At 37.0% G+C, this 13,991-nt stretch overlaps 1 protein-coding gene across 5 annotated transcripts in view; it reads left to right on the top strand.

Annotated features, from left to right (window-relative positions):
* The window catches only part of LOC147074867 (adenosylhomocysteinase-like 1), an 80,094-nt gene that overhangs the window by 61,466 nt on the left and 4,637 nt on the right, over window positions 1-13,991 (top strand). For all 5 annotated transcript variants that reach the window (XM_085943100.1, XM_085943102.1, XM_085943104.1 and 2 more), the window contains 6 exons: window positions 587-786; window positions 2,289-2,427; window positions 4,192-4,359; window positions 6,342-6,474; window positions 7,804-7,930; window positions 8,767-8,844. In XM_085943100.1, the coding sequence (XP_085799226.1) occupies window positions 587-786; window positions 2,289-2,427; window positions 4,192-4,359; window positions 6,342-6,474; window positions 7,804-7,930; window positions 8,767-8,844 (845 nt within the window). The remainder of the gene's footprint in view (window positions 1-586; window positions 787-2,288; window positions 2,428-4,191; window positions 4,360-6,341; window positions 6,475-7,803; window positions 7,931-8,766; window positions 8,845-13,991) is intronic.

Raw genomic sequence — 13,991 nt, 5'->3', positions numbered from 1 at the left:
CAAAATTATATAAATAGATTATCTACAACTTTTAAGGTATGTCCAGGATCACACTTTGAAGATAGAACGAAAGCTCCATTTTGACTTACGCTGAGCATGTCCCCCCTTAAACAAATTGTAATGTGAGTGTAAGTGAAATTGTATACCGGCAGAAATTCACACAATATGATCTCATCACAACAACACATTATGGATCATTTGTGTGTGGAAAGAAATTTAAGACAAGTCATTCAACCAATTTCATATTTTGTAAATAAATTTTTGAAACGTTATTCAGTAAAGCGCTGGTGGCCGCAGCAAAATCCTCTGGTGGCCGCACATGAGAACCACTGGTCTATAATATGTATTATTTTATTTATGTACCTACTATTTTTTTCGGAATTGTTAAATATTTTTTCTTACGATTATCAGTCTTTCATGACGTTGACGTTCAGGTGGTTTGAGAAAGAGTCTGACCAATATTCAGACTCTCCGGAGGGCATCCGTAGTATGTTTCCGAGCCAGATCTCAACGCGGTTCTTTTCCCTTTCATCCCAACAAATATTAATATATTAGCATATTTTGATCATATTATTATTTTTTCCAGGGTCCAGTTCATCAGAAGATGAGGTTCCGCCGCGCGAGAAGCAGCAGAAGGCTTCATCAGGTTTCGCCGACTTCTGCGTGCGCAACATCAGCCAGCACGCATTCGGCAGAAGGGAGATCGAGATCGCGGAGCAGGAGATGCCAGGAATTGTCGCACTCAGGACCCGAGCCGGTGACGATAAGCCTCTAAAGAATGCCAAGGTAATAAATGTGTAGTCTTTATGAAACAATCAAAGTCATCGTAATTTCATATAATTATTTTAAGTCTAAAATAGACTTTGTTTCTGTATCTTGGATTACATTCTAAGAAATTTGGTCTAATAATTAGATTAATTATTAATCTCTTCATTTCCTTTGGCCGGTACTGAGGATGGTGATTACTGAAATTACAGGCGTTGCTAACAATCTCTTTCCATCTGGCCATTGATTAGTCGAGAGGCGTTCTTTGATGTCAAGCTCTTCCAGTACAGAGACATTTGTACGCCTGGCCATTCATAGAAAGCGAAGCATAATCCGCCAGTATCACACCTCGAATGCGTCAATTCTCTTCCTATCGGATTCTTTGAAAATCTAGGTTTCAACACCATATATGTAGTAAAATTAAAAATGTCAGCGTTTTAACGACTTTTGTGATACTGCGATTTTTCCATATCTTAGTTTTACGACTTAGCATTCTTGGACATAGCAATTCTTAGCCTAAATTCTTTCTCACACCTACCGGAGTCTTTGAGGATTGAGCCGGAGTATATGAAATCGCTCACGTGGTCCAAATGGTTTAATCTACCAGTGAGGACAACAATCATTAACTTTATTATTCGTTAATGTTACTGCTTAATTCTGCACTTCGCCTAATAGCATTTCCTATTCTACAACCAACATAATATAATGGCTGTGATTCCTTAGTGCTACTTGTAGTGTAAAGGATGGTGGAAAGGGTCGGGAATATATGTACGCGAAAGAACGGACTGTTTTGTAGTTACGCAGATCCCTGTTAAGACTTCCGCAGCCATGATACAGTCTATACTTGCTTGTGTGGCGTATTGCAGGATCCTGGACACATTCTCTGGAAGTGTCGGTTTATAGGGAAGGGTTTTTCAAGTCAGACTGATCCTTGGTTTGAGTGGTCTGGATATACATGGCGGGTGGAAACTAACTAACTGGAGAGTAACTCAAATCATAGTCAGCCATTGCAACTTGATTTATAACCCTGTCCACATATGGGCTTTTTTCCGTTTGTTTCATGAATTCATCCACAATCCTCAATTCAGCCTCAAACCGGTTTTTGAAATGGCTGTTATTTGTGAAGAAAGTACTAGAGTAAGTAAAGTAAAGTAAAGTACTAGGGATATCCGACAGGTTTGGATTTCTGTTCCAACACTCCAGCAACTTTGTATTTTTTCTGGAAGAATGCCTCTGCTTGAGGCATGCACAAAACTACTCGGTAAAACCTGAATTTAAAAGTTGAACTGAAAGTGGATGATGAACTGATTGGATGTGGACTTGAGCTTATATGATGTTTCAGTTTACAAAATATTTTTGTCGTCAGAATAGGAATCATGCACACCATAGTGCACGTCAACCAAAGTCTTTCAGCATCAGTTTGAAGGGTGCTTAACATTCATTGCGTCATGGTGTACGCCCGCATAACAATGAATGAAGACCTTGGAAACGATGATTTATTTTGGTTGCTATGCTTATTACAGATCGTGGGATGCACCCACATTAATGCCCAGACAGCTGTCCTCATTGAAACCCTGGTGGCGCTGGGTGCGCAGGTGCGGTGGGCCGCCTGTAATATCTACTCCACGCAGAACGAGGTGGCCGCTGCTTTAGCGGAAGCCGGTAAGATCCTTGTCTATCATACATATTATATAGAACTAATCAGGGTCATTGTTATCTATAACCAGCGTCACTATTGTTCTGGAAGCGTTAGCAACAACTGTTTAAATTTTTTATTCATACTTTATGAAATTATTGTGCCATTTTATTATGCTATCACGTAGTGCATTAAAGACATTTTAAGTCCCGCTTACTATCTCGCCGAACTAAAAGCACTCTTTACAAGACACTTGTAAAGCCAGTGCTCACCTACACATCGGAAACCTGGACACTAACTCTGCGAAATGAACAAGCCCTGAACATCTTTGAAAGAAAAATTCTCCGCCGTATATATGGACCGATCAGGGATGGCACCAATTGGAGGAGAAGATATAATGCTGAGCTCTACGGGCTGTACGAAGATTGCAGCGCAGTTCAATCAATTAAGATTGGGAGACTGCGATGGCTAGGTCATGTGCACCGTATGAATGACAATGAACCGGCAAAGAGAGTGATGTCCAGCAATCCAATAGGACGTAGAAGAAGAGGGAGGCCAAAGATTCGCTGGTTAGATGGAGCTGCCAGTGACTGCCGTATTCTAGGGGTACCAAATTGGAAAACGGCCACACTGGATAGGGACAGGTGGAGGGAGCTGTTGGAGGAGGCCAGGACCCACACCGGGTTGTCGCGCCCCTGATGATGACGATGATGATGTAGTGCATTAAAATATAATATGAACTATATTATAAACTAATATTGTTTATAATATTCGCAGAGCCATAATAATTAAACCAGAATATATAATAATATATTGATTTATATTTTCTTGAAGTAACTAGCTCCAGCATGACTGAATGACGGGCAAAAATAGAAGAATTAAAACTTTAAATTAAAATAATGGCACTTTCATCACCTTGACATTTTTGAGGGATTCAAATTCAGGGCTCTTAAATTTTTTAATCAAGGGTTCCGGTTCCAAAATAATTAAGTGGTTCTCAGGGTTCTGGGGTTCAGTTTTGGTTACATTTCAGTTTTCATTTCTGACTGAAATCTACATTTATTATGACAGAAACAACTTTTTCAATTAACGAGATTCATTTGTAATATTATTATTATAGTACTGAATAGTATCTTAGAAAATGACCTCCCATTGTGTCTTTAATGTAAAGTGTTCAACCAATGTGTGCTATGCATATGAAATATGGACTCGTACTGTAAGAGAAATTAAAAAATTACGAGTAGAGCAATGTTCCATGGAAAGGTGCATGTTGGGCATAACGCGTAATGATTACAAAATAAACTAATGGATAAGGAAGCGAGAGTACGCAATGTGATAGAGGTCGCTAAGCAATGGGCTGGACATGTCGCTCGGCAAGTGGACAACTGCTGTGCAAATGCCGTCATACAGTGGTACCCAAGGGGCACTAAACGCCCACAGGGACAGCTTAAAACCCGCTGGATAAGTGAACTCATAGAGTTCGATGGATGTACGTGGCAGCAAAAAGTAGGAACCGAGAAGAGTGGATGGAACTAGGAGGGGTCTACATACAGCAGTGGATTGACCCCGACTGATAATGATGATTTTTTTGCTACTATTACAGTGGATGATGCCAGAAATACACTTGATAAAACCTATTTATATGCACTAGTAAATTGTGGTACTTGGATGTGTATTGAATACTTGTGATTGCAATTTTGTTCAATATAAGTACATAATTTTTTACTAGTGAGCGTTCGCCAGTGCTCGTAGAGGCATGTAATTTCAACACCAATTCTCGTTAATTTTAGGGTACAGCGTGTTTGCTTGGAGAGGTGAAACGGAAGAAGATTTCTGGTGGTGCATCGACCGGTGTATTGCGGCGGACGGCTGGCAGCCCAATATGATCCTCGACGACGGTGGAGACGCCACTCATCTCATGCTTAAGAAACACTTGGCTGCTTTCAAAGCCATTAAAGGTTAGTTTCGCATAACGGTATTTACTATTTTTTTATAACGGGGATTTGGCTTACCCTACTGGGTGTGGTATAACAGGCTATGGATGTCGAGTGTGGAAAAATATGAGATAAACTCATTTTAAAGAATATGTTAATTTCAATAATTACGTCTACATGATAATACTGTTGATTAAAGTTTGTCACGTAAATGTAACGTGCATTCAATATTGCGGTAAAGTCAGCACGCTTTGTTATATTTGGGTTTTATGTGCTACCGTCATAAAGTTTCAAAATGTTAAGGCAAAATGTATCAGTGAAATGGCAAATAATTTTCAACTTTAGGCGCGACGAAATTTTGGACTCGCTGGCATTCGGAGAGAGAACATCGAGTTGGGAACACGTCAATTTGTTTCATGATGGCAACGGGGGTATTAATTCTTAAATCGCGTAAAGATGACTAAAAACGTTATCCATTTACTTGAAAACGAAAACATGTCAATGAATATATTATTATTGTTACTAATAGAACAATAAACAGAACATTAAATGGACGCATGTTGGATTTATATGACAAATTATATTTCGGCCGGCATGCGTCATTTGCACCCGCGACCCGCAATCCGCGCATCGCCTAGCCACGATCTTTTTAGACCGTGCCTCGACTGAGGTATAGCCTTAATCCATGGCTATGGGTTTTTCATTACTAGTTATTAATTTGTTCTAATATGACATTGTTCACAAAACCAAACTGGCATCGAGGACACAGTAGAGTAGTAGTCGAGAGGTTGCAGAGATAACTTACTTGCCTTAGACAAAGGGTAGTGGAGATATTTTGTGAGGGCGACCAGAAAGTGTTTTCTGAGACAAACCAATAAAAACTATTTTGGGCAAAGTCTGGTTTTTGTCCAAACTGAAGAGTACTAATTCGGTAATACTAGGATTGAAAATTCGATAACTTATTCATGCCATGATGTAATTGTGTAGAGACGCTCCACATGACTTAAACATGTGTCCTGGACACCGTCAAAGATAGTGACACTCCGCAATCTTTTAGCACAGTGTCAAGGATTTCATCTTGCAGCAGTACTACAAGACGAGCAAGACTTGGCAATGGACCGATCTTGTGCTTGCCCTATGCTCTGATGCTAAATCGTAGCAGGGTGCCGTAAGTGAGTAAGTAGTTATAGTATGAAACATACAATATGTAACGCTGTCCCATTAACTCATTCACCGCAGAACATCTTATTACTATTTAATTACCACATTTAAATGAAATGCTAATATTATTTAATGGCCATCGAATGCCGACACAACAGCTGTGCCGTCAGCGCTGTAAGTATTAAAAAACCTAATTTTTAAATACCTCAGGAACATGGATAGGTTCCTACTTATTATCAAAAAATATACTAATGTTAATATTATTTTAATCCGAGTGTCATTCACACTCACATATTATACTTTCTGGATAAGTGTTCTTATACACTAACCTAGGGATCCATCTGCCGTTTTTGCAAATAATTGATATTAACTACGCTATCTAATATGTTTCAAATATATCCTAAATTCTAGCTACGAACTTGTAATTTAAATCAGCCTATTGATTTTACGAACATGCTTAATACCTATGGGGCATCAGGAGTGGGTAATAATATTATTTAGTTGGTTACATTAATTGATTGCTCTATCATCATTCGTGACACAAAACCAAGGGGTAGGATCTGGCCTCCTTAACCCATTTGTTGCAAACCTTTTAATTAATATTTAATTACTATATTTAAATAACATGCTAATTATATCTAATGGCCACCTGATGGTCAACGCACCAGTTGCGTTGGACGCAGTGAATGGGTTAAGGCAACTGTTTATTAGTGTTTGATTATGGGTGTATTCTATGGATTACATGAGGTTCTTCCATTGACAAACGATGACTGGTTTGTGAAATGTCTGGAGTTGCCACAGTGATGGTACCACCATGATCTTCAACGGTTTCTTTTATTTTGCAGGAATCGTGGAGGAGAGTGTAACTGGAGTCCATCGCCTGTATCAGCTAAGCAAAGCTGGGAAACTATGTGTGCCTGCTATGAATGTCAACGACTCCGTCACTAAAACTAAGTTTGACAATCTCTATTCTTGCAGGTAAGACAATTCATTTCTTACTTTTCGATTACAATTATGTAAACGGCAGATCGTAAGTTGAAGAGTAACAACATATAGATTATTCGGTTTGGCTAATATGTTGGAGGAATCGTTAAAGCTATAAATTAATCACTCAATGATCCGAAATCTACAATGGCGATGAAAATGCACTGTATAATATGGTTTCTTAAATCAGCGGACCCCAACCTTTTGGACCTTGCGGACTACTAAACTCAAAATATTGAATCCCGCGGACTACTACCACGTATTTTTTCCACACTTGTTAAAAATTTGATTTGTCAATATAATAATAAAAGAATTATAATGAATAAACTTATTAACACAGATATTCATTACGAAAAATGCAAAAAAAAATATTTTAAATTTTATTTTATTAAAAAAGAATCAATACAATAATTATTAAATTAATATGAATTCTACATCGATATAGAGGTGCATAAAAGATTAATTACAGGTATCAGAAAGATAATGAACAGTATGTATAGCGTTGGCGAAAATTCGCTTGAATAAGTCCAGCACAACAAAACAATCGAACTAGAATCTTTATTCTCTCAACAATTTGGCTGTTAATGGCACAAACACTATTTGCAGACTGAAAAATTAGTTAGGTTGTTTTGAACAGCATGTAAAAAAAAGGATCAATGACCACTCACAATTGAACAATATGCCAAAAGTATGGTGAAGAAATATGAAGCTGTAATGGAATATTCTTAGAAAACATGAAAAAATTGAGTGTTTCTACTTTAGTGGTGTGATGACATGGGCCATTTCCAAGAATTATAAATAATATCAGTGTTTTGATATTTGCATTTTATTTTATCCAGAACAGCAAACTTTATTCAATTTATTTCTTCTTTAACACATTGAATTGCAAAAAGAAATATAATAAGAATATACTTACTGAAACTTTTCAATAAATACGAAAATTGCAAATATATTCAAATTACTCTGCAGACCACCAAAATTCTCTCACGGACCACCGGTTGGAGACTGCTGTCTTAAATCATGTGCCTACGATGGCCGATCGGTAACATGTCAGCTTATAACCCCTATCCCTGCGATGTATGCTTTGTTCTGTAAAAGTGACTTACTGCGGATCCAGATACTGCCACGAGTTGCAGGTGTTCGATTAGTTTGCAGAGTGTTGAACCATGGGGCTTAAAAGAAATAATTCTGCCTCAATCTTTGTAGGGAAGTTACAGGAAGATATTCAAAAATATACTGATGTTTGGAGACTTGCAGAAAACATTGTCGATAAAAATATCACAATAAAATTGGTTATTGATGGTTATATGTATAATGTTACAGGGAGAGCATAATAGATGCTCTTAAGCGAAGCACAGATCTGATGTTCGGAGGAAAGCAGGCTGTGGTCTGCGGGTATGGAGAGGTCGGAAAGGGGTGCTGCCAGGCTCTCAGGGCCCTTGGATGTGTTGTGAGTTGTTTGAACCTTTTTATCCTATATTCCGTTTGTACAAATTACGTGGGGATGTATGCCATCCCGGGAGGAATTTCAGCCATACACCCAGCTAAAGCTAAAGCTAATAGCCGAAGGTTGTGACATAGATTGATGTCTTGCTGGGGTTCCACTGTGATTAGGTTTTCTAATGTCTTTTTCTTTTTAAACTATTATTTTTACTATCGCCATATTACCACCTATATAATATGTAGGCATGTCGGTACCTGATTTTGTGGATGTATATTACATTCAAAGACGTTAAAGTTATTAAATCAAATGATTAAATTACCAGTTACGTTATTTAAATTGAATGTACAAAGCAATAGCGATGAAGCAAATCGAGACTTAATCAATATGTACAAAGAAAGTGTGAGAAGTGATTCAAGATGTCAGTACTGTTTTGTGTATATAAAACGTTGTTCGATGCGCAGGCATAAGACCAGTGTTGCCATCGCAGCAGTGTTGTCAGTAAAACATATAATTTAAATCCGACTCACTACAGATTTCTTGGTCGTACACTTATGGCTGAGGATCATGACTACATTTTAATTTTGCCATCTTATAGTATTCATGCCAATTATTTCAGTTATTCAAAAACATCACTTGCATAACATGGTCCATTTGTGATTGTGATTGTATCGATGGCTCAGTTCCATAGTACCGATGTTATTGTCGCTTTTCTATAAGTCAGTATAGGTGAGTCAAAACTTTGATCAACCATTACTCAAAACTACTAATTCCTAGTTGGAGCACTGGAACTGGGCCATCGGTATGTCGGGCTTGAATCTAAAGTGATTCTGATTTGTTTACAGGTATACGTGACCGAAATAGATCCAATCTGCGCCCTTCAAGCATCCATGGACGGGTGCAGAGTAGTCAAATTAAACGAGGTAAGCACTCTTCCGTTTTCTTTTCCCATATCCTGTAGATCCATCTTTATTGAAGGCATCTGTATGATCTCCCTACTCAGAAAAGGTTCTTCAATTGCTACTGCAATGATACTCTTTAGTTAAATCTAATTGATTTTACAGAAGACCACCACGGGGGTACAAAAAAAATTGCTACCCAAGTTAATAATACAGTATAACCCCTATTTTACGTTTATTAAGAGACTGAAAAAAAACCTAATTGGAGGGATAATGTAAAAGGGGGGTATTGAAAAAAAGAACATTTAAATTTTATGTTTGTTACGTGAGCTAACGTGTTTATTCACTTTGTCGAGAATGTTCCTTTTCTCTTGCACTGACAAAGCTTTCCTTTGGTTAGACATAATGTGTTTGAAAGAATGAGGACGTAAAAATGAATAATAATCAAACCGAAAGCAATATGAAATAAATAAACTGCGAACTTGTAACTTGTAAGACTGATGACAGAATAATGACAGACAAAGCGTATACAAAACACAAACACGATGCCAAAAGAAAAGATGGCGACCAATGGACCAATCACCTTGTTATGCGCCGAACTCGGGCCAATCACAGCGTCGCTCGCCGACCAATCACCGTGCTCCGTTCTAAAGACACGGAGTTTTCCCTCCAAACACCTTACGCCGTTCGAATGTCACGAACCAATCATGGTCAAGCGCGTGTAACTCGCATATTTTTAATATTTCCGACGTAAATCGCGGGAAAGAAAAACATAAATGCGGGTATTAAATGTACTGAAATACATCGGAACTGAAAAAATTACACGCAATTGCCGGGAAAACGTGAATTCCGGGCATGTAAAAACGAGGTTATACTGTAGTTTACTAATAAAAAAAGAGATCTGCCGAAGCAGCTAAGCATTCATTATTATTTGATCCTATATATGAGTAATTAATTATCATACATTATCACTAATATAATTCTAATGTTGTTTATATTCAGACTGGCATCATATATATTATTTAACAAGTATGTATTGTTACACAAAATCAAATTAAACACCTCTATATAATACACGGTAGATAAAGATACACTAGTTAGCGGTTGATTTGAATACATAAATGGTAAATATTGTCTAAACAAAATAATATTTTAAGATTTCGCATTTAATTTTGAACGCATAGTCGTGGATAAGAACTCACGAAACCACCAGACCAAGGGGTGGCTGATATCATTTAATTAACTCTTTGCACTCTCTTGGCCAGACATTCTCGCCCGAACGATTCTATTAGGGAGCTCAACAGGCCAGTGGGTCTGGCCCAGAGCAGGTTTACATTTACTCCCCGATTTTTAAAAGTGCATGCGAATTCTACGAAATGTTATTGCCGACAAATGTAGTTAAACATCATAACTTCCAGGATAAACCATCAAATTTACATTAGTATCAACAGTTGGGTTGAATAAATTCTTGGAAAAATTGATGTATTTATTCACCTGATTAAATATTTGCAAATTTCAAATATTTTTGAGACACTCTATCATAATATCATAGAAGGGGCGGACTTTTAATGCTTTTCCCACTTACAATGACCATATTATTTGTTTGTATTATGGAACTAGTATTTTTCTAACTCATTGTATATTGTTAATTTATTATTATTAGATATTCTTAATAAATACAATAATTTCAACATGACTGTCATATTATCAGAATCATTTATTAGCTAATATGGAATGTGTAATCAAACACCCAATGTATAATGGGGTATAAGAACACTTTTATCTTAATCTTTCCATTGTTATTTACATTGTAATTTGAATGTTCATTATTTTTGTATGAAGTATATTACATTGAGTTACACTTCTCTTATCAATCTAAATATCTAACAATGCACTGCATAATATGATTATTTTTATAATCTTAGTACCCTTTCAACTTCAGTATTGTCTCCTGTTAAAAAATCATTGTCCAACACAATATAATCTATTATAATTATATTATATTACATTCTAATAAAGCATGGGTGGCCAACATTTTCAGCATCCGGGCCAGATTCTAAAAATGAGATTTCCTACCGGGCCGCAAAACAGATTTTTTTTATAATGCAAAACAAAAAAGAGATATTTATTATATATATTAATAAAATAAAACAAAAATCAGAATCACACATATTTATTAGATTAGACTTTTTTTAAATAATAAAAAATAAACAAAATAATATAAAAATAATAAATTTTAGTTTGAAGTTTGATTTTGTGTGGCAGAACTAAGTGCATCAATATCGATATCGAGTGAGGTTGTTCCTACACGCAAACAATTTTCCAAATGCACATCAGTGATTCGTGTTCTCATTCGGGATTTGACATGCTTCGTTCGACTAAAAAGCTGTTCACACGTGTAAGTGTTTCCAAATAGCGAAGTCATCATTAGAGCATGTTTGTAAAATTCAGGATATTTCTCCTTGTCCAAATATGTTTTGTAAAACTCTTCCAAACCAACCTGATGGAATTTCTTCTTTAACTGTTCATCGCAACATAGTTCACAATGTTCCATTTGTAAATTTCCTGGTAATAAATTCACGTCTACAGAGAATGGCGTAACAAATGCACCAAAAAGCCCACGGTGCTTTTTAAAATCTTGAGCCAGTATCAAATCTCAATTTGCGAAATTAGCACATCTAGCGGTAGCATTTGATATTATTTTTATTTTCTCACTGCTCCACGGGCCACAAGTTGACACCCGGCGGGCCACATGCGGGCCGCGAGTTGGCCACCCATGTAATAAAGCCAGTTTAATTAATATAAATTCGTGTTTAATGAAGTTCATCTCGCCATTTCATAACATTACCTATTAATAATTATAAATATCTACAGTAAATAACGTGATTAAGAAAATAATTAAATGACAATAACAATGGAAAACACCAAAAATGTCAATGAAAATAGCGATAGTGATCATTTCAATACTGGTAAAGATGAAGATTTGGATACATTTGATAATATTGAACGTGTATTTATTCAAGACGTATTTATTCAAGGAAGACATTCAACAGATCCAGAACAGCGGTTAAATCATGTCAATCTACATGTTATTATGCCCGACGTACAGAAAAAATTCCACAGTGGCCGCGTGGTTTAAGCGTTGGACTGTGACGCCGTGGGTCCCAGGTTCGAATCCTGGGTCTGGCAAGTACACATATTTTTTTTCAATTTGTACGTGAGTCAGGGTATGGACCTAATAGGTTAAGCAAGTGGCTGACATCCATTTCTCTTAAAAAACAAAATCTGTTAATACAAACCTCTACTCTGTGGAGGCCCATGTAATCCTATTAGGATCGGACATGGTCGGACAGAAAAAAATATAGGGATTGCGTTGTTTGCGGTTCTAATAGGAAAGGAAATCAAAGAAAACGAACAATATATTATCGTAAAACTTGCGGCATGTAACAAACCGGCACTTCATGTGGGCGGCGGATGGATGCTTTGAAAAAATATTCCGATTAGTGCAAGTTACATTGGTTTAATTTAAAGCTTAATTCGTAAACTATTTTTATTGTTATAACAACATTTAAAATAAATATCATTAATTAAGTAAGTACATTGTAAATGTTATATGTTAAACACCGTGTACAGTGATCAAAACTAGTGGAATAGCTGGCTTATACTTTCTACCCAAAGGTACGCCCCTTTTCCGTAAGTAGCCTATAAACAAATTAATACCAGAGGTTATTTTGAATATTACAGCCAATTAATAGTTTGCATGCGGAACGAAATTGCAATGAGTCACAGGATAAATAAAAAGAAACTGCTCCAAGAATTTAAGTACCATTTATGGTTAATTACCTGTGTTCTGAACTATTCATATAATATATTGGTAATTAATAGTGTTACCAGACAAAAAAGAAAAGACCCCGGCGCGACAGTTTCAAATTCTAGATCAACAATTTAACATCAATATCGAAACACCTCCCCAACTAAAAGGTTGCACAGCCCTACCTTACGTACAATATTACAAACATTATCTTTCAAAACGAGGATGTGAATCTCGGGTACCCAAGGTAACAAAGGAAAGTACCTGCCTGCAACCAAGGGCATTGGCGGTCGCCCACTCCGAAGTGAAAAATACCGTAATTCGTTCGAGTTTTGTTAAGCAACTTATCCCTTACCCCGCGAGGGGAAAACGTCCCTTGAAAAAATAGTTTTGCGCACAGTTCGAATCTACCTACGACCGGGGGGTCACTCAAAACACGCAAACAGCGTATCGCGGGTGGCGGGAAAGTGACGCGTGGACTCGCCCGCCTGCCGATTATTACGTCTCGAATCACGCGCGGTTATCGATAACTATCAAAGTGCCCGCGCAACTAAATTAAATAATGTGCAAACGCGTCCATGTGAAAAAGAATGCAAAGTGAAGTGTTGTCTATTCGAATGCCGCGTGCCCGCCGGCCACCCACATGCTTCGCGTAGTCCCTGTCATTTAAATGTTACTTCATCTCAGTCATGCTGAACCCTTGTATTCCTAACCTGTATAATTTAATGTAATTGAATATATTCTCCGCGCGGAGGCTTTTGAATCGAAGATGTGTTTTATATAAATTAAACCCCGTGATGTCACACCTCCCTCAAATTAAGTGATGCCTTTGAAGAATGCTGCCAGCATACATGTGAGTCCACCCATTCTTCTCGGTATCAATAGATGACTATACAACATATTAAAAGCATACGTATTACTTTTAGTAAATTTAAGTCCAATAAAGCATTTATTTTGCGAATCGTAGCAAAAACCCATTGCATCAGTAATGGTCATACGAATCGTCAAACACGGTGTCCAAAATCTAATGAAGTTTTTTTTTTTAATATCAAATTTAGAAAAATGAGTTTTTCTTGTATATTGAGGTACTACAGACAAATTTATTGACATTTTCACTCGCTGGATCAGTATTTATTAAGTTATTATTTAATATAAACATCACAAGTTTTCTACTTTAAACATCTTCAAGAAAGTCCCGAATTTAGATCAGAGTAGCTAATACGTTTTGAAAAAAATTGAGCACAGTGGTAAAGGTTAAGATACCGCCCCTTGGTTTAGGCTTTCTTCTCTACCGCACATGGCACATGGGGATGCGGCACTCCTAAGTTTTGTTCTCGATTGAATTATTTTTTCCGACTTA

The sequence above is a fragment of the Rhyacophila brunnea genome, unplaced genomic scaffold, assembly GCF_057557595.1.
Source record: "Rhyacophila brunnea isolate RB1 unplaced genomic scaffold, BYU_Rbru_1.0 scaffold_15, whole genome shotgun sequence".
In the NCBI taxonomy this organism is placed as follows: domain Eukaryota; kingdom Metazoa; phylum Arthropoda; class Insecta; order Trichoptera; family Rhyacophilidae; genus Rhyacophila; species Rhyacophila brunnea.
This window is presented reverse-complemented; position numbering and strand designations above follow the sequence as displayed.